The sequence below is a fragment of the Lupinus angustifolius genome, chromosome LG17 (assembly GCF_001865875.1).
Source record: "Lupinus angustifolius cultivar Tanjil chromosome LG17, LupAngTanjil_v1.0, whole genome shotgun sequence".
NCBI lineage: Eukaryota > Viridiplantae > Streptophyta > Magnoliopsida > Fabales > Fabaceae > Lupinus > Lupinus angustifolius.
This window is the reverse complement of record NC_032025.1, coordinates 12,174,924-12,190,606: the sequence shown is the minus strand read 5'-3', so window position 1 is coordinate 12,190,606 and position 15,683 is coordinate 12,174,924. Positions and strand designations below refer to the sequence as shown.

The following is a 15,683-nucleotide window of genomic DNA, read 5'->3' as shown; positions in this document are numbered from 1 at the left end:
CTATAATGTATGTGATTTACTTAAAAATAAAAGGAATATGATTACCTATGCAATATTAAAATATAATGTTACTATAGCAATATTAAAATAATAATAATATGAATGATAACATATTGTTTGCAGTTATTTTAGAGTCAAATAACAATATTTATTTTTATATTAATCTTATTTTAGAGTTAAATAATAATTTTATTGATTAATAGGATACTACTAACTATATTATGTTATGTATGTGTAAAAAACAATGTTGGAAAAGTCGAGCAAGATGTTAAACAAAAAGAGGTCTCATATTAAGTTTATCCGATTTAAAAAGTTAAACTGTATGGTCTGACCGTATGATTTTATATATAATTAATATTTTTTAACAATACGAATGCACTGGTAACATGTATGTTTTTAATCATGCGAATACACGAGTAACATACATATTCTTAATCATAAATGCACATGTAATATGTGTTCTTAATCATGCAGCAAAAAAATACTATCCTATGTGCAAATGCACGAGTAACTTACTAGTAATAAAGGAAACTCGCGGCTATCCGTTGTACCCGCAGTTACCAAAAATTCTCACAAATACTTACACATGAATACGAGTAGGTATAGGTAGGTAATGCTATCCTATTTTGAAATGGATAGCAGGCTACTACCCGCGTTTACCGGTGCCTGTTGCCATCCTCGGTAGTTCCATAGCAACTCAATGTGAGTAAAAATATTAGAATACAAAAATTAAAGTTAAACTAACAGCCGGTGAAGTTAAACTGTAGGAAGAATCTTATAAGCATATCGCCGCCGGGCATACTCAGACTTAGACCCCGCCATTTCACTCTTAAGTTCCCTATTCTCTCTATTCACTTCTCCACCTTCATTCTGTACTCATGACTCATAGTGGGGTAGTCACCCTCGGCGGCAAGGGTTCCTCTCTCTCTTCCTCCCCCGTCTTTGCCGTCGCAGCCTCACAATCCCTTGTCCATATCGACTCATCCACCCTCGACAAACTCAAAACATCGCCGTCTTCCTCCACCACCACCACTATCACCCTCCCTAAATTCCTCACCGTAACCGAAACCCGCGCCTCGCAACTCATCCTTCTCAACAACCTCTCATCAATATTAACTCCTCTTCCGTTCAACTCATCTCCCAAACCCTCAATCACGCTGACGTGGACCCTTCTCAACCGATCCACGTCACTCTCACCGAACGCGAACTCTCCCTTCTCAACAATGCAGCGGTCCTCGCTGTTTCCGCAGTTTTAGACCAGCAGTCTTCGCTGCTAACTTCTTTTTCCGATTCGCGACCTCCTTGTCGTGCGAGGCGTTAAAAGCCGATGTAACTGCTTTTAATTTGATGGATTCCGGTGATGGTCATAGTTCTAAGGAGGAAGTTGGAGTTGCTGCGGATTTGAGGGTTTTGCTTAATGGTTCTAAATTGGCGCATTCAAAGACGCGAGTTGAGTTAAATTCGAGTGGGAGTGATGGCACAGAGGAGGCTGTGTCCACTGTGTTGTTGCCTTTGGCAGCAGCTCTGAGAGAACTCGGTTTGTGTAGCTTTTCTCGTGCGAAAAGTAATTTGGAGTTTGTAGGTAGTGATGATTTGAAATTGAGGATTAGGGAAATGTTTGAAAAGGATTGTCCAAATTGTGATAGTTTAGGAAGTGGTTTTAATAAGGCTTTGACTCTGGTATTTGGAAAGGATTATGATATTGTTTGTGCATGAAATTAATCTGCTTTTTGCGGTCGTGTGGAAAATTGCAGTGTGGGAAGTTGTTACCGCGTTTGTGGTACTTGAGGGTGCTGAGCTGAAAGGAAAAACTGGAGGAGTTAAGGGGAATGCAGAGGATTAGAAATTGATAAGAAGAAGAAGGTTGTTTTGGGGAAGGGAACTAGTTTAATTTTACCATTGATTAAAGAAAGGTTGCAGAGTGGAAGAGAGAACACTGCTGAGAATTCAGGTTTTCGGAGATTTTGGTGCAGGATTTTCTTTCATTTTTCGATTTGGCTCATCCCAAATTTACTGGATTTTTATTGAAAGTAAAGGACACTGTAGAAAGCAATGAAAGCAGAAGATTACCCAAGATTCCTAAGGTAATTCTTTCACCTTACTATAACCGTCACATGTATTTGTGCACTGTTATGAGGATTAAAATCACCACTCATTCCAGAGCTGGTTGTTTGATCAATTGTATGTAGTCATGACTCAAGGGCCCTGGTCTTAGTATTGAGTATTGACCTTTAAAATATTGAAGTTTGATTGTTTGGTGATCATAATTTATAAGCTAAGTAATTTAGCAGCTGACTTGTTGACATTGTATTGAATAATTGAAATAAGCAATTGAAACCGCAAGTAAATTGGCATTTTAAGTGGACTTAACTTTTTTATGGTGAAGCAGTGAATATGCACAATATTCTTTTACTTGGCAATGTATATTCTAATAATAGAACAAGGAACTAGATTTTGTATTAGAGTAATATGATCTGGATTGGTCGTGTGTTGGGAGTGGGTGCACTGTTAATGAAAAGAAGTAAACACATACAAAATAGGGAATTTGTAATTTGATAGTATTAGAGTATTCACTAGTTTGTTTGTTTGTGAGTTTGTTATGATTTAGTAGCTCTAGAAGCTTGTATGTGTACACCTACTCAAGGTTCCAGATTAGGCATTAGTGAATGACCGTTACATTTTCTATTATTCTTAGAAGAGAAGATAGATGTGTAAAGAATATATTTCATTGATTGATTATGAAGGATACAATAAGAGTTCCTTATATACACGATGGCTTGCTAGGCAAGTAACTCAACAAACTAACTAACTAACCATCATAACAAACTAAAGGCACATGCTCTAAAACAATTAAGCATGTGCTAAATGTGTAATTAGGAAAACTCTACTGCAACCATCATTCATTACTTAAGCAACTAGCCAATCTGTTCTGATGCACGTGGTCCATGGAGCCAAAGTTCTGTTCTGATGCACGTGGTCCATGGAGCCAAAGTTTTGTTCTGATGCACGTGGTCCATGGAGCCAAAGTCTGGTGCACAATTTTGACCGAGATTCCACAGCATCAGATGCACATTCCTGACCGAGGCTCTAAGGCATTCCTGACCGAGGCTCCAAGGCATCTGGTGCATGATTCCTGACCGAGGCTCCAAGGCACCTGGTGCATGATTCTGACCAAGGCAGCTCTGCACCTGGTGCATCTAGTCTAAGCCTTCATTGCTTGATTCATGGTCTGCAATTACCAAAGAGAATTCAACCAGTAAAAAGTTCACATGAACATAAAGAGTGCAACCAATTTAAGTAATGTAATTTAATATTTTCAGAACAGTTCTCTTTCTTTCTTGCCCATCTCTTTCGCTCTCTACTTTCTCCCTGATTTTTCCTTCATTTTTGTCACTGATTTTTGCGCCTTTGGTTTAGTAATGAGAGGGATAGGAATAATTTTAAATCATATCTTTAAGGTATCTTACAATAGGTGTAGCTTTTAATCATATATTATCCAACCCCTTTGTACGGCTGAAATAATATTCGTTTATTTACTTTGATTTCATGGCATTTAATGGAGCAGTCCACAGATGGTTGTGATGGTTTATGTTTACTTTTGTTTTGTGATGGGATGTGTTTTCCAGTAGTTGTACCTTGAGTTTCTCAATTTAACTTATCAGGGGACTCGTGATTTTGCAAAAGAACAAATGACAATTAGAAAGAAAGCATTTTCAATAATAGAAGGAATTTTTGAGAGGCATGGTGCCACAGCCTTGGATACTCCTGTTTTCGAATTGCGTGAAACTCTCACAGGTAAATATGGAGAAGATTCAAAGTTGATTTATGATCTTGCTGACCAGGTACATGTGTTTTTTCCTGAAGTTTTCTTTGCCAGGTTTTTTTCAAATCCAAAGATAAGAGTTAAGTGTTATTTCATGCTAAGTTGTAAACGACTTGTTTGACAGGGTAGAGAGCTCTTATCTTTGAGGTATGACCTGACAGTTCCATTTGCTAGGTTTATGGCTATGAATGGTCTGACATCGTTAAAAAGGTACCAAATAGCTAAGGTCTATAGAAGAGACAACCCATCTAAGGGAAGATACCGTGAGTTTTATCAATGTGACTTTGATATTGCTGGTCCATCTGAAAAAATGGGTCCAGACTTTTAGGTTGTTAGAATTTTGACTGAGTTACTTGATGAGCTGAACATTGGGGAATATGAGGTAAATGCATAAAATATTCATTATTTTAAAGCATTGGCTTTCTGATATTACAGAACTGTCTACTGTGTTTGTAACTTGGTATCTGTATCTATTATAGTTTGTGAACGGAGGTATAAGAACGGTGGGGGGGAGTAGTGGTAACTAAAAGTTTGTTATTCGATCATTCAGTCTGTAATCCCTGCTCATAAGATTATACCTTTTACTGAGAAGCTTAGCCAAATCTAGCAGATCAGTCTAGCCCTAATAGAATATTCTGACCTAATAAACAGACTACACTAAGAGAGTTGCATAACCATCATAGTTCATGGTCTGTCAATACTTATTTTGATGAGTGCCTGTGTTGCACGGATATGTGCATTTGGTTATTGAACCTGCACCCGGTGCGAATTGCATACAGGTACATACTCGGTCCATACCTCTCCAACAAAACAAAAAATAATTCATGTTGGGTACGGTTGGTTCATGTTTGGGGGTTCACCGTGGCCAAAAGTATGTCTCTTTCGGGCAGATCTCATCTTTGTTCTCTCACACAAACCAGCTGTGACTTCATTGGAACCCATAACTCATTTCATAGGGACTCCATTGACAGTTTTTGTAGCGACAGCAATTTGTGTGTGTTGAGAGAGGAGGGGTATGGCGTGATGGATGATGGGTGAACAGTGGTGGTGATGTGAGAGTCATGGATGGCATGACAGAAGGGGAGATAAAGAGTAAGAAATCGAGACAATGAAGGGAAGAGAGGGAGGATGCCATTTTTCCCCTTCAAGCGGTGTTGTGTGTGTGGCATGTAGGAATCAGGTTCTTTCTTTTGTTATGTTTTCATCATTCATGTAAATATTTTTTGATATTATTTTCATAATATTTTTTAAATATAAAATATACATATATATTAAAATACATGTACTCTACTTTTTAAGAAAATTGTTGAACCCCATATTGGTGCAACACAACTGAGTCGTTATCAATATAACTAATTGTAAATACTAACAACATATGGTACTGTAAGTTAGGCCATGTGTTAGTGCGTGGCCATATATATTTGGGCTAGTATGTGCTTGGCATGTATGCTTCACTTCACGCTTCAAAGTGCAATTCTAACATCATTGTTTTCAGCTACCAGGCCTTTGTTATGTCATTTATTTGCTTCAAGCCCTAAAGTGGGATGCAATGCTTTTTTCCTGTAATTTACGTCTTCCATCATCGACAAATCAGTAACTATTCTTTCTTTTGGCATGAGTTATGAATCAGATGGAGCTGTAATTAGGTATTCCATCATGCCATTTTTTGGCTATCTGCCATAAGATTTTTAATATTTGGTAAAATGGAATCAAGGAATGGTGTTAACATAAAATGGATCAGTGTTGTTAAAACTGTACCGATTATCAAACCGGTCAGGGTACTGGTATAGTGGTGTTCAACCGGTGGTTCAGTAATTAAATCACATGCCGGTTAAACCGGACATACCTACTTATATTTATATATATAAAAACCTATAACAAAAAAAATTCCAAATAGGTAGATACTCAAATTAATAATCCATATTTATAATCTACTCAAGATTCATATAAACAAACAACTTTAAGTCTTTAACAAATTCAAAGTCTAAATTACAAAACATATATTAATCCAAAAGTATCACTTAACAACTACAAAATATAAATAAATGACACAAGTTCACAATTCACTCTACAAAACAAAAAAATTTGGATTTTTAATATTTAACACCAAGGAGTCAAAGTTGTCTCATATCGATATTATATTTTTCCACCAAATCCTATTTCAGACACTACTTCTACGCAAATGTCACCGAGATTACACAGGAATGTTAGGAACCAAAAAGTGTAATTTATGTATGCCTTGGAAGTATGTGCTTTGAAGTGTTGAAGAAAGGTTGGAAAGATGGGTCACCTTGTAATGAGTTTTTAAGTTTTTTTTCAAAAAAAAAAATATATGTGTATAAACCAGCCGGTTTAGTAAAATATTGGTCGGTTCACCGGTTTTGACTGGTTTTTGATCAGTTTTGACCGATTTTGATACTTGATCAGTTCAACACCTGTACTGTACTGGTTAGGGGTCCGGTTTATCGATTTTCCAGTTGAACTGGCTGATACGAAATGGTTTTTACAACAATGATGGTGTTAATATAACTCGTGCTCCCAAGGCTTTGATATCAAAAGAATCATTTCCCTGTTCTTTACTTTAATCAACCCATTGGTACAAGAATATAATATCAAACCATTATCATTGTAAAAATTTATATACAATTATTGCATTATTTACTATTTATTTAAATTATTTTTTCTTTAAAAATTAATAATAATTAAATATAAATGATGAATAATATCTATATCTATATCTATACTATATATACTATATATAAAGCCAAAACTTGAAATAACTTCTAATTTTCATTTCCTATATTGCCCTTAACATTATTTAATTTTTACAAAAAAACTATATAATTCTAAGAAGCTACCACCAATACATTAATTAACCACATATCTCACCTTAAATTAAATATTATCAATAAACACAAAAAATATAATATAAAGTACACCGAACACAACAAATACATTTTAATTCAAAAAAATGAAATATATAAAAATTGAATATGTAGTATTACACAATATTCGCCGGCAGACACGAAGTGTCTGTACACACTAGTAATAATAAAGTATAAAATTCATCTACTACTCGTCTACATTCTTTTCTCTTGGTAAATTAGACAAGAAACACTAAAAGCTTTGAGTACCAAGCCCAGACAAATAACATATTTATATTTAGTGTAATAACTTTGGTTTGAAAAACTAAAAAATGTTAGTAAGTTGAATTAGTATTTTTTTAATTAGTTTTTAAGACACTTTAAATTCTATTTACATCCATTTTTAGTAAAATTTAGTTTTTCTATATAATATGTTAAAATTTATTTCTTAACACACAAGAAAAGAACATTCGCGAATGTATTAGCACGTGTAACGTGTATAACACGTGTAACGTGCATAGCACTCGTCGCATCAACATTACATATCTCTGGCAATAAAGCCAGAAGAAACTAACACACCGATCGTAGAAAACAAAGGAACTATTCCTTCCTTCCTTCCACAGATCTGAAACTGAGAACTCTTGAATGGCGCTAGAATGGGTTGTGCTAGGGTACGCCGCAGCAGCAGAAGCTATCATGGTGATCCTTCTCACCATACCAGGCCTCGACGCACTCCGCAAAGGTCTAGTAGCGGTGACTCGCAACCTCCTGAAACCGTTTCTCTCGGTGGTTCCGTTCTGCCTCTTCCTTCTAATGGATATATATTGGAAATACGAAACACGTCCAAGCTGTGAAGGTGATTCGTGCACTCCTACCGAACATTTGCGCCATCAGAAATCGATTATGAAAAGCCAGCGTAACGCGCTTCTCATCGCTTCCGCTCTTCTCTTCTATTGGCTTCTATACTCTGTTACTAACCTTGTTGTTAAGATTGAACAGTTGAACCAGCGCGTGGAGCGCTTGAAGAATCGCGATTGAGTTTGTTAGTTAGTTGCTTGTTTTCTCCGTCTTTTATAACTCGATCCGTTTCTGTTTTTTGTTATGAAACTATTAATTTCTGTTTTTATGTACTTTTTTTGTTGAACTGTGAATGAATGATGGATTATTCGGTTTATGTAGTTTTGTTATTTCTTTGCTATTGAACCTAATTACACGACATTGTTATGTGCTTCCTTTATTTTATAATTTCCCGTTAATATGGTTTAATCATTTTGTTAATTAGTATTTGCCCAGGTTCTAGACTTAATATAGTTTCACTATGATCGAAATTGTGGTTGGATCCGTCACATTTTCATCTGATTTTTAACAGCAATCACATTCACAGTTTAGAACCTTGGTATTTGCAGTCTTTTGTACAATGTTGTTTAATGAATCACACTGTTTAGAGCTGGGATAAAAAAATGTGTGTGTGATTTCATCTTCAAAGCTGTGGGAGAAGGAAGCATATTCGAATGGATATATGTTTTGAATGACTTAACTCTGTATTTAGTTAATTAGTTTCGTGATTTTGTGGTCCTTGATGTTTCTGAATGGAACATTTCTGGTCCGAGATGAGAAATTACGGAGCACAGATGATATGTGGCCTCTTATACTGATTACAGAATAGGAAAACTATATGTGAATTGTTGTAATAACTGAAATGTTTGGTTACTGAGTTGTAAAACGTAGTTGTTGCCTCCTATCCTATACTGATTCTACAATATTTTCCAAGAATCAATTAAGATATGCTAATTATCCTAACTTCGTTGTGTTAAATCTCTTCCTGCCCATGAAGGAAGAGAGATAATAGCATCATTTGTTTGCTTTTGCAATTTTGCTTGTCTAAAAGCAAGCATTTATGATTTTTTATTGCTATTAAGTATTAACAGACACAGGAATGTCATGTTCTAACTGCTGGATCAGTATTTTAAATTAGTTAGTCTGTTCGATTGTGTTGTAATATTCCCTGAGTTGCTGAACACATGCACATAAAGTAAGAGACCGATTTAGTCCATTTATTTATTATGTCTTAATGCATCTTGGTGTCATTTCAAGGATCTGCTATAAGATTCTCTCTTCGAAATTAATGAGAGGGACATCTAACTGCACATGGGTGAAATCCCTTGTCTATAGAGAATAGTTTAGATAACTAAATAAAACCTTAACTGATTGTTTACCTGGTTTGTCTGTGTCTACTTGTTTGCAATATATATTTAGCTGAATATAGGATCATTGTAAGACAGACTAGTGTTCATCTTTCATATTTTTATAGGCTGCACTGCTGTAGGAATGTAGTTTTGTAATGCTTCACTGTTATTAGAGTTTACACTGTGTTTCAGTTATTTTAGGTGGGGAATCTTCTTTGCTTGGAAGCTTTTTCTTGCCTCTGTCTGACTCTTCTATGCATGATTAACCCATTAGAAGTATTTATTACATTCCAGGTTCTGTTCTACGTTGAACTTTTATTCGGTATAAGTTTGAAAGATAAATAGTTTAATCACCTATAGTTTCTAGGTCCTCTTCATTTTCTTAGGATGTCAGCCCTTAAATCTAATATTGGTTAATAATTTGCTGACCTTCAAAAGTGAGGTAAAATGGACAGGAAATGTGTCTAGCAGGGAGCCTTCATCCCTTATTGAATAATACTTCTCTTTCTCGTTTGTGAGTTTCTGTGAGTTTCCCTCTTGGAGAAGCGAAGCCAAAAAGTAGAGATGATAATGAAAACTGAATCCGTGGATATCCGCAAGAACCTAACCCGAATTAAACAGGGAAAATCTGATGTGATTGGCTCGAGTTTCACATGAGTTTAATTTTTGGGTTTGAGTTTTATCCGGTTTTAATTATTGGGTTCAGGTTTGGTAGAGCAAAGACCCTACCCTGAATCTGCCCCGAGACAATGTAATTTTATTTAAAATTAAAAGTTTTATCATGTGCCTATTATTTTAAATTTCTAATTTAATTTATATATTTTTGGTTCTTAAGCATAAAAGAAATGAAATAATACAAGAGAAAATAAAAATGTTAGAGAGAAATGAAATAAAAATGATACCATACTTTCCTTAGTACATTTATTATTTTTGGGTTTTTTATTAGGTTTGGGTTACCTGAAACTCGATGGGTTTGGAGATGATATCTCCATTTTTAACTTGTTGAATTCGGGTTTTAAATTTTGGGTTCAGGTTTGGGTATGTATAAACCCAACCCCAATCTGCCCTGTTGTTATTCCGAGGGAAAGGAATGAAAGGTTTATAAGTTATGTCACATGTGTATTTCACGACTCTTGAGTATTTCATTCATTCTATTCTAAAACTTAACTCGTAAACATTTTGCTCTTGAATTCTTATTTCGTTCAATTCTTTCCTCATAGTTCTCAAGTCACAGCCCAAATTCATATTTTTTTACTTTACAAGATTGCTGAAATGTTATGTTATACGTCATTGTTAAGACTGTTTGCTCTGGATTACAACTTGTTTTTCTAAGGTGCTTATATTATAGAGGGGCGATTCAACTTATAGCGTACATGTTAATTGCTGGAATGTTTGCTGGTGATTGAGTTGTCTCTGCATCATTACCTGCTTTCCTCATCTTGTTCCTTGGCCCGTTTTCTGTTCACCTAAGCTACCTGGTTCTATTCTAGGCAACAAGCAGAATCTTGTTCTTGTATGTGATGATGAGTAAAAATCTTTTCGAAAATAAACCTCTTATAGGAATGAAGATCTTCTGTTCTTAATGGTGTCCCAGACCAATCAAAATGTGTTATTTTATTGAGAGGAAAAATTACTAAGATGTAAAGTAATATGTTTTTATTAGTTGGTGTTATTCTATTGGCTAAAGATATTGAGATAGAGTCCTCTTGGAACAGAGGATCAAGTTCTTCATAATTAAATCTAAGAATTAATGTAATTTGTACAAAATCGGGTCACGAGGATAAAAGGAAAAATATAAGTCCTAACATAATGGAACGCCAAGGTGATAAAAACTATCATCCTCGCGCACAGCTATTTTATGGAAGATTGTGTTAGGATTTACCTTTAATTTATTGTTATTTTTTATTTTATTTTTTTGAATTGACTTCGGATACAAAATTGGATATTCAAGGAAGCAGTAATATCATTCAGTTGATTTAGAGAGTTTCGGTCATGGATAAAATTAAAATCATATTGAATTGACAAAGTAGTGAACAAGCTGTGCAGAACTTTGTTGAATTGACACTTGGAATGCGTCTTTCCTCCACAACAAAATCACCCCAGCCAGGTGCAACAGCACTATAGCCATTAAGTTATTATCAGCTATGCCAAGAAAGCCAGTACTGAAAGTACTGCTAAGTTCCCTAAGTTCTCTTTCTTTGAGGGAACTATTCAGTTCACTAATGCTGAAAGTTGCCAAGTTAACCACTACCAATGGCCAATAGCATTCGGATTACCACCACCAATTCTCATACCATTTTTTGTTTCCAAGATATGCAAGAACTCTTTTGGCAATTGTGGCCTTTTTTTGACGTGCACATGAATTGGGAGTAACACCTTTTTGGCAGTACCCTTCCCTTTCTCCACCTTAGAATATTTAGCTTCCTTAACTTTGCTTGAAGAAGTTGAAATTTGATCAGCCTAACCTTCCTTTTGAAACTTGATCCAAAGAATGGCCTCCTGGAAAGAGTTCTCGCATTTGAGCTAATTCACTATTCCAGGATACATATCAAATGGAATATGGACACTTTTATAGGTAAATCAATGAAAACAATAGACACATGATTAGGATGAGGAGCAATTTCATGTATCTATACAAGAAGCTAAGTGGGTTGGTTCGAAAGCAAAGAATATAAGAATGAGTATAAGAAGCATGTGGTGGATGAAAGAAGATTAGGATATGATCACAACCATAAAATTTGTAGCATAAAAATACACATGTGATTGACGTTTATGAATTCAGGTAGGGCTAGAGGAATATCATAAGATAAAGTTTTAAAAAGATATAAAAGGTGTAATCCAAAGAATATGTTTACGAGGAAAGATTTTCTTAGGTAAAGGATCTCAATATGAAAGGAAGCTAGAGGATACAAAGATTTTTCATGGAGGTCAATGCACATGAAAGAAAATACGAAGGGTAATAATATTTTAGATTTCTCATAGGCTTTTCATTTTACAATAGCTAACAATGTTTTAAGAACCAAGAGAAACATGTTATCACATATAAGAGTAGCGAAATGTTCTCAAATTGATTTCTTTCTTATAGGAACAAGCGAGCAATCAAACAGCAAAAAAATAATAATATAGAAAAGAGAATAACATAAGAGATTTAGTAATGAGGTTCAGTCAATTGTGTTTACGTCTCCGAGAGCGTTGAGATGCTATCCTATGTATTATTAGAGAATAAAAATTTGTGTTTGACTATTCTTCTCATTGTTATATTAGGTTTATATAACATAAATATATAGCCCTATATCCCAACTCCTTTACATTAGCCTAAACTCATAATTCGTATTAGTGTTATCTAGAGATATGAGCCGTTGCACAACAATCTCCACCTTGGCAAATATGATTAATCTTCATCTTCTGTCATTAGGTTGGGGGCGCTCCATAGTCTAGCATCAGTGAATGTTCAACAAGCTCAGGTAATGCATGAACTTGTCCACAGTAACCGACTTTGTTAAAAAGTTAGCTGCCTTTTCTGAAGTATGAACCTTTTGCAAAGTATCTGCCCAAAGCTACCAACTGTCTGATCTTGTGAAATCTCACATCAATATTTTGGTCCTAGCATGATACACCTCATTCTTTGCAAAAAAGATAGCACTATGACTGTCATAATGCAGTAAAACTCCACCTTGCTTAATACTTAACTCATTTACCAGCCCATAAGCCAAATAGCTTGGTTAAAAGCTTCATCAGATGTCATGTACTCTGCTTTAGTTATGGACATAACAACAACAGTCTGAACTGATGATCTCTACATAATTGGTCCATCTGCAAGGGTGAAGACAAACCTCGTTGTGGACCTTCTATCATCGAAGTCTCCTGTATAATCTGAATCAACATAATCAATAACTGAAGGCTTACTCTATTGATTGTCAAACATGATACTGAGACCCGTAGTCCCCTTCAAATATTTGAAAGTTCATTTGACTGCTTCCCAATGATGTTCCCTAGTTTAGACATGTACTTGCATACTTGACTAACTGCTTATACCAAGCTTCAACATATAGGTGTCAAATTACTTGTACCACTGTCATATGGAACCATTGACATGTACTACATTGGTATATGAAACCTTTGACATGTACTTCTTCTCTTCATCTATCTTTGGACACTAATCTAGGGAAAACTTGAAGTGATTTACCAATGGAGTGCTCACTACTTTAGCATTGCTCATATCAAATCTCTCTAAAATATTTTCAACATAGCTTTGCTGAGAGAGCCATAGTTTTCTAGCTCCCTTATCCTAGTGAATCTCCATCCCAAGAATCTTCCTAGCAAAAGATTTTTTTATGTCAAACTCCTTACCTAACATGACTTTCAGCGCATTGATACCACTCAAATGATTAGCAGCAATCAACATAAAGTAGCATAAAAATAAAAGAACTATCATCAAGGCTTCTCACATAAACACAACAATCATACTCAAAACACTTGTAACCAAGCTTCAACATATAAATGTCAAACAACTTGTACCATTGTTTGGGAGACTGCTTCAACCCATAGAGAGACTTCTTCAACTTGCAAATCAAGTGACTCTATCCACCTGCACTGTACCCTTCTGGTCGTATCATGTAAATTTTCTCCTCTAATTCACCATGAAGAAAGACAATCTTCACATCTATTTGTTCTAAGTGCATATGCCGACTGGATACCAAGGCAAGCACTACCTTGATAGAAGTGTGTCTCACCACTGAGGAGAAAATCTCATTGTAGTCGGTCCTCTTCTGTTGTGAATACCCTTTTGCTACAAGATGAGCCTTGAACTTTTCCCCTTATTTTTTTGATACTGTTGGCTTCCTCTTGTACACCCATTTGCACCCAACTGCACGCTTGTCTGTGGCAATGGAATAAGCTCCCAAGTTTGGTTCTTCTATAAAGACTTCATCTCCTCCGTCATGGCACCCATCCATTGTTCTTTCTCTTTGCCATTTATATCATTTTGAAAGCAACATGGATCTCTTAAACTGATATGGAGAGAAACTGAAGCCATATCCTCAAAGTCATATCTCTCTAGAGGTTTGAAAAGACGTCTATCTCTGTCTCTTGCAAGTAGATACTCCTACACACTTGAACTCTCCACTTGAGAATCATCATGTTCTTGACTGGAACTAGTGCATGGTTCCTTGCCATTATTTACCTGAACTGTTTCATTACTCACTAGAATCATATTTGATCCCATACTCTCTCCACTTGGCCATGGCACTTTTGTCAGAACTAACTGTTTCAATATGAAATCTTCATTAAACACTACATCTCTGCTCAACACTACCTTTCTAAAAACTGGATCCCAAAACTTGAACCCCTTCACACATTTGGTATATCCAATGAAGATATACCTCTTTGATTTGATATCAAGTTTAGATCGTTCATCATTAGGTACATGCACATAAGCAGGACAACCAACTATGTGTAACATATTATAATTGATTGAGTTACATGTCCATACTTCTTCTACAACTTTACCATCCAGTGAAGCCCATAGTGATCTATTGATGACATAACATGCCATACTAAGTGCCTCTATCCAAAATTCTTTGGAAAGTCCAACATTCAGTCTCATACATATAGCCCTCTTTGTAAGAGTTCTATTCATCCTCTCTGAAAAGTGCCTCTGAATGCTATGTTCCTCACCGAATTTCTGAAACTGTGAGTCTTTTTACTCCATACTATTGTCTGACCTCAAGTAATTGATTTTTTTACCAGTCTGGTTCTCTACCCCTGCCTTCCAAACCTTGAACTTGACAAATATTTTTGACTTATGCTTCATAAAATATACCTAGACCTTACGAAAAAGTCATCAATGAAGGTAACAAAATACCTAGAACCTCCTATGGATGGTTTTTGAGTGGGTCCTCATACATTAGTGTGGATACAGTCTAGAATACCTCGAGTCCTATGTGCGTCAGCATTGAAACTAACTCGTGCCTGTTTCCCAAGCACACAATACTTGCACAAATCTAGCTTGCATTTGCTGACTCCCCTCAATAGTCCTCTTTTGCATAGTTCTATCATGCCACGCACATTAATATGACCCAAACACATGTGCCATAATTTTATAGCACCATGATCTGAATCTACTTAAATCGCTTTAGCACTCCAGCAACTCCACCTACAACTATTCTCTAACAACTTGTAAGTGTTCCCAGTAGTCCTCTTACCCTTCAACACAATCAGAGCACCTTTTCATACTCGAAGAATATTACTATCCTCATCAGCTATATAGAAAAATCCTTTGGCCTGCAATGTCCCCAAAGAAATCAAATCCTTCTTCAAATATGGTAAGTGCCTAACCTCATATAACGTCTTCACTACCCCATCATCCATCACAATTCTGATTTCTCCCATACTAATAATTCCACATGCTTTATTATTTCTGAGATACACGGAACCAAAATTTCATGCCCTGTATGTGGTGAACCATTCTGTGTTTGGCGTCATGTGGTGAGAACAACTAGTGTCAATTATCCACTCATCTGCACTATGATTTGATGATACAGATAGTAGATCAACTTCACTGTTGTAACCCGAGTTATCTATTTGTGTAACATTTGTAGATGTAGATGCTTCATCTTTCCCCACCGGGTTGCTGTTAGATATTTTTGTAACGGCAAGTGTACCGTATCGCACAAGTAATAAAGTCGGGGTAAGGTACCAGATTATCGTCCTCAGGGAGCGGAGTGGATTTATACTATTTCCTACAAGAATCAATTGAGCATTTATATACAAATTTTGGTTGATAAATTTGCATTGGTTTAAATAATAATA

At 35.7% G+C, this 15,683-nt stretch overlaps 1 protein-coding gene and 1 pseudogene across 1 annotated transcript; both read left to right on the top strand.

Moving 5' to 3' along the window:
• LOC109330632 lies at positions 1,193–5,037 on the top strand (annotated as a pseudogene).
• On the top strand, positions 7,252–7,924 carry LOC109331908. Its single transcript, XM_019566698.1, has one exon. The coding sequence runs from the start codon at positions 7,333–7,335 to the stop codon at positions 7,723–7,725; it is 393 nt and encodes a 130-aa protein (XP_019422243.1). The 5' UTR covers positions 7,252–7,332; the 3' UTR covers positions 7,726–7,924.

Excerpts from the sequence above, each read along its gene's own strand:
- LOC109331908 (XM_019566698.1), top strand. The coding sequence starts at position 7,333 with ATGGCGCTAGAATGGGTTGTGCTAGGGTACGCCGCAGCAGCAGAAGCT.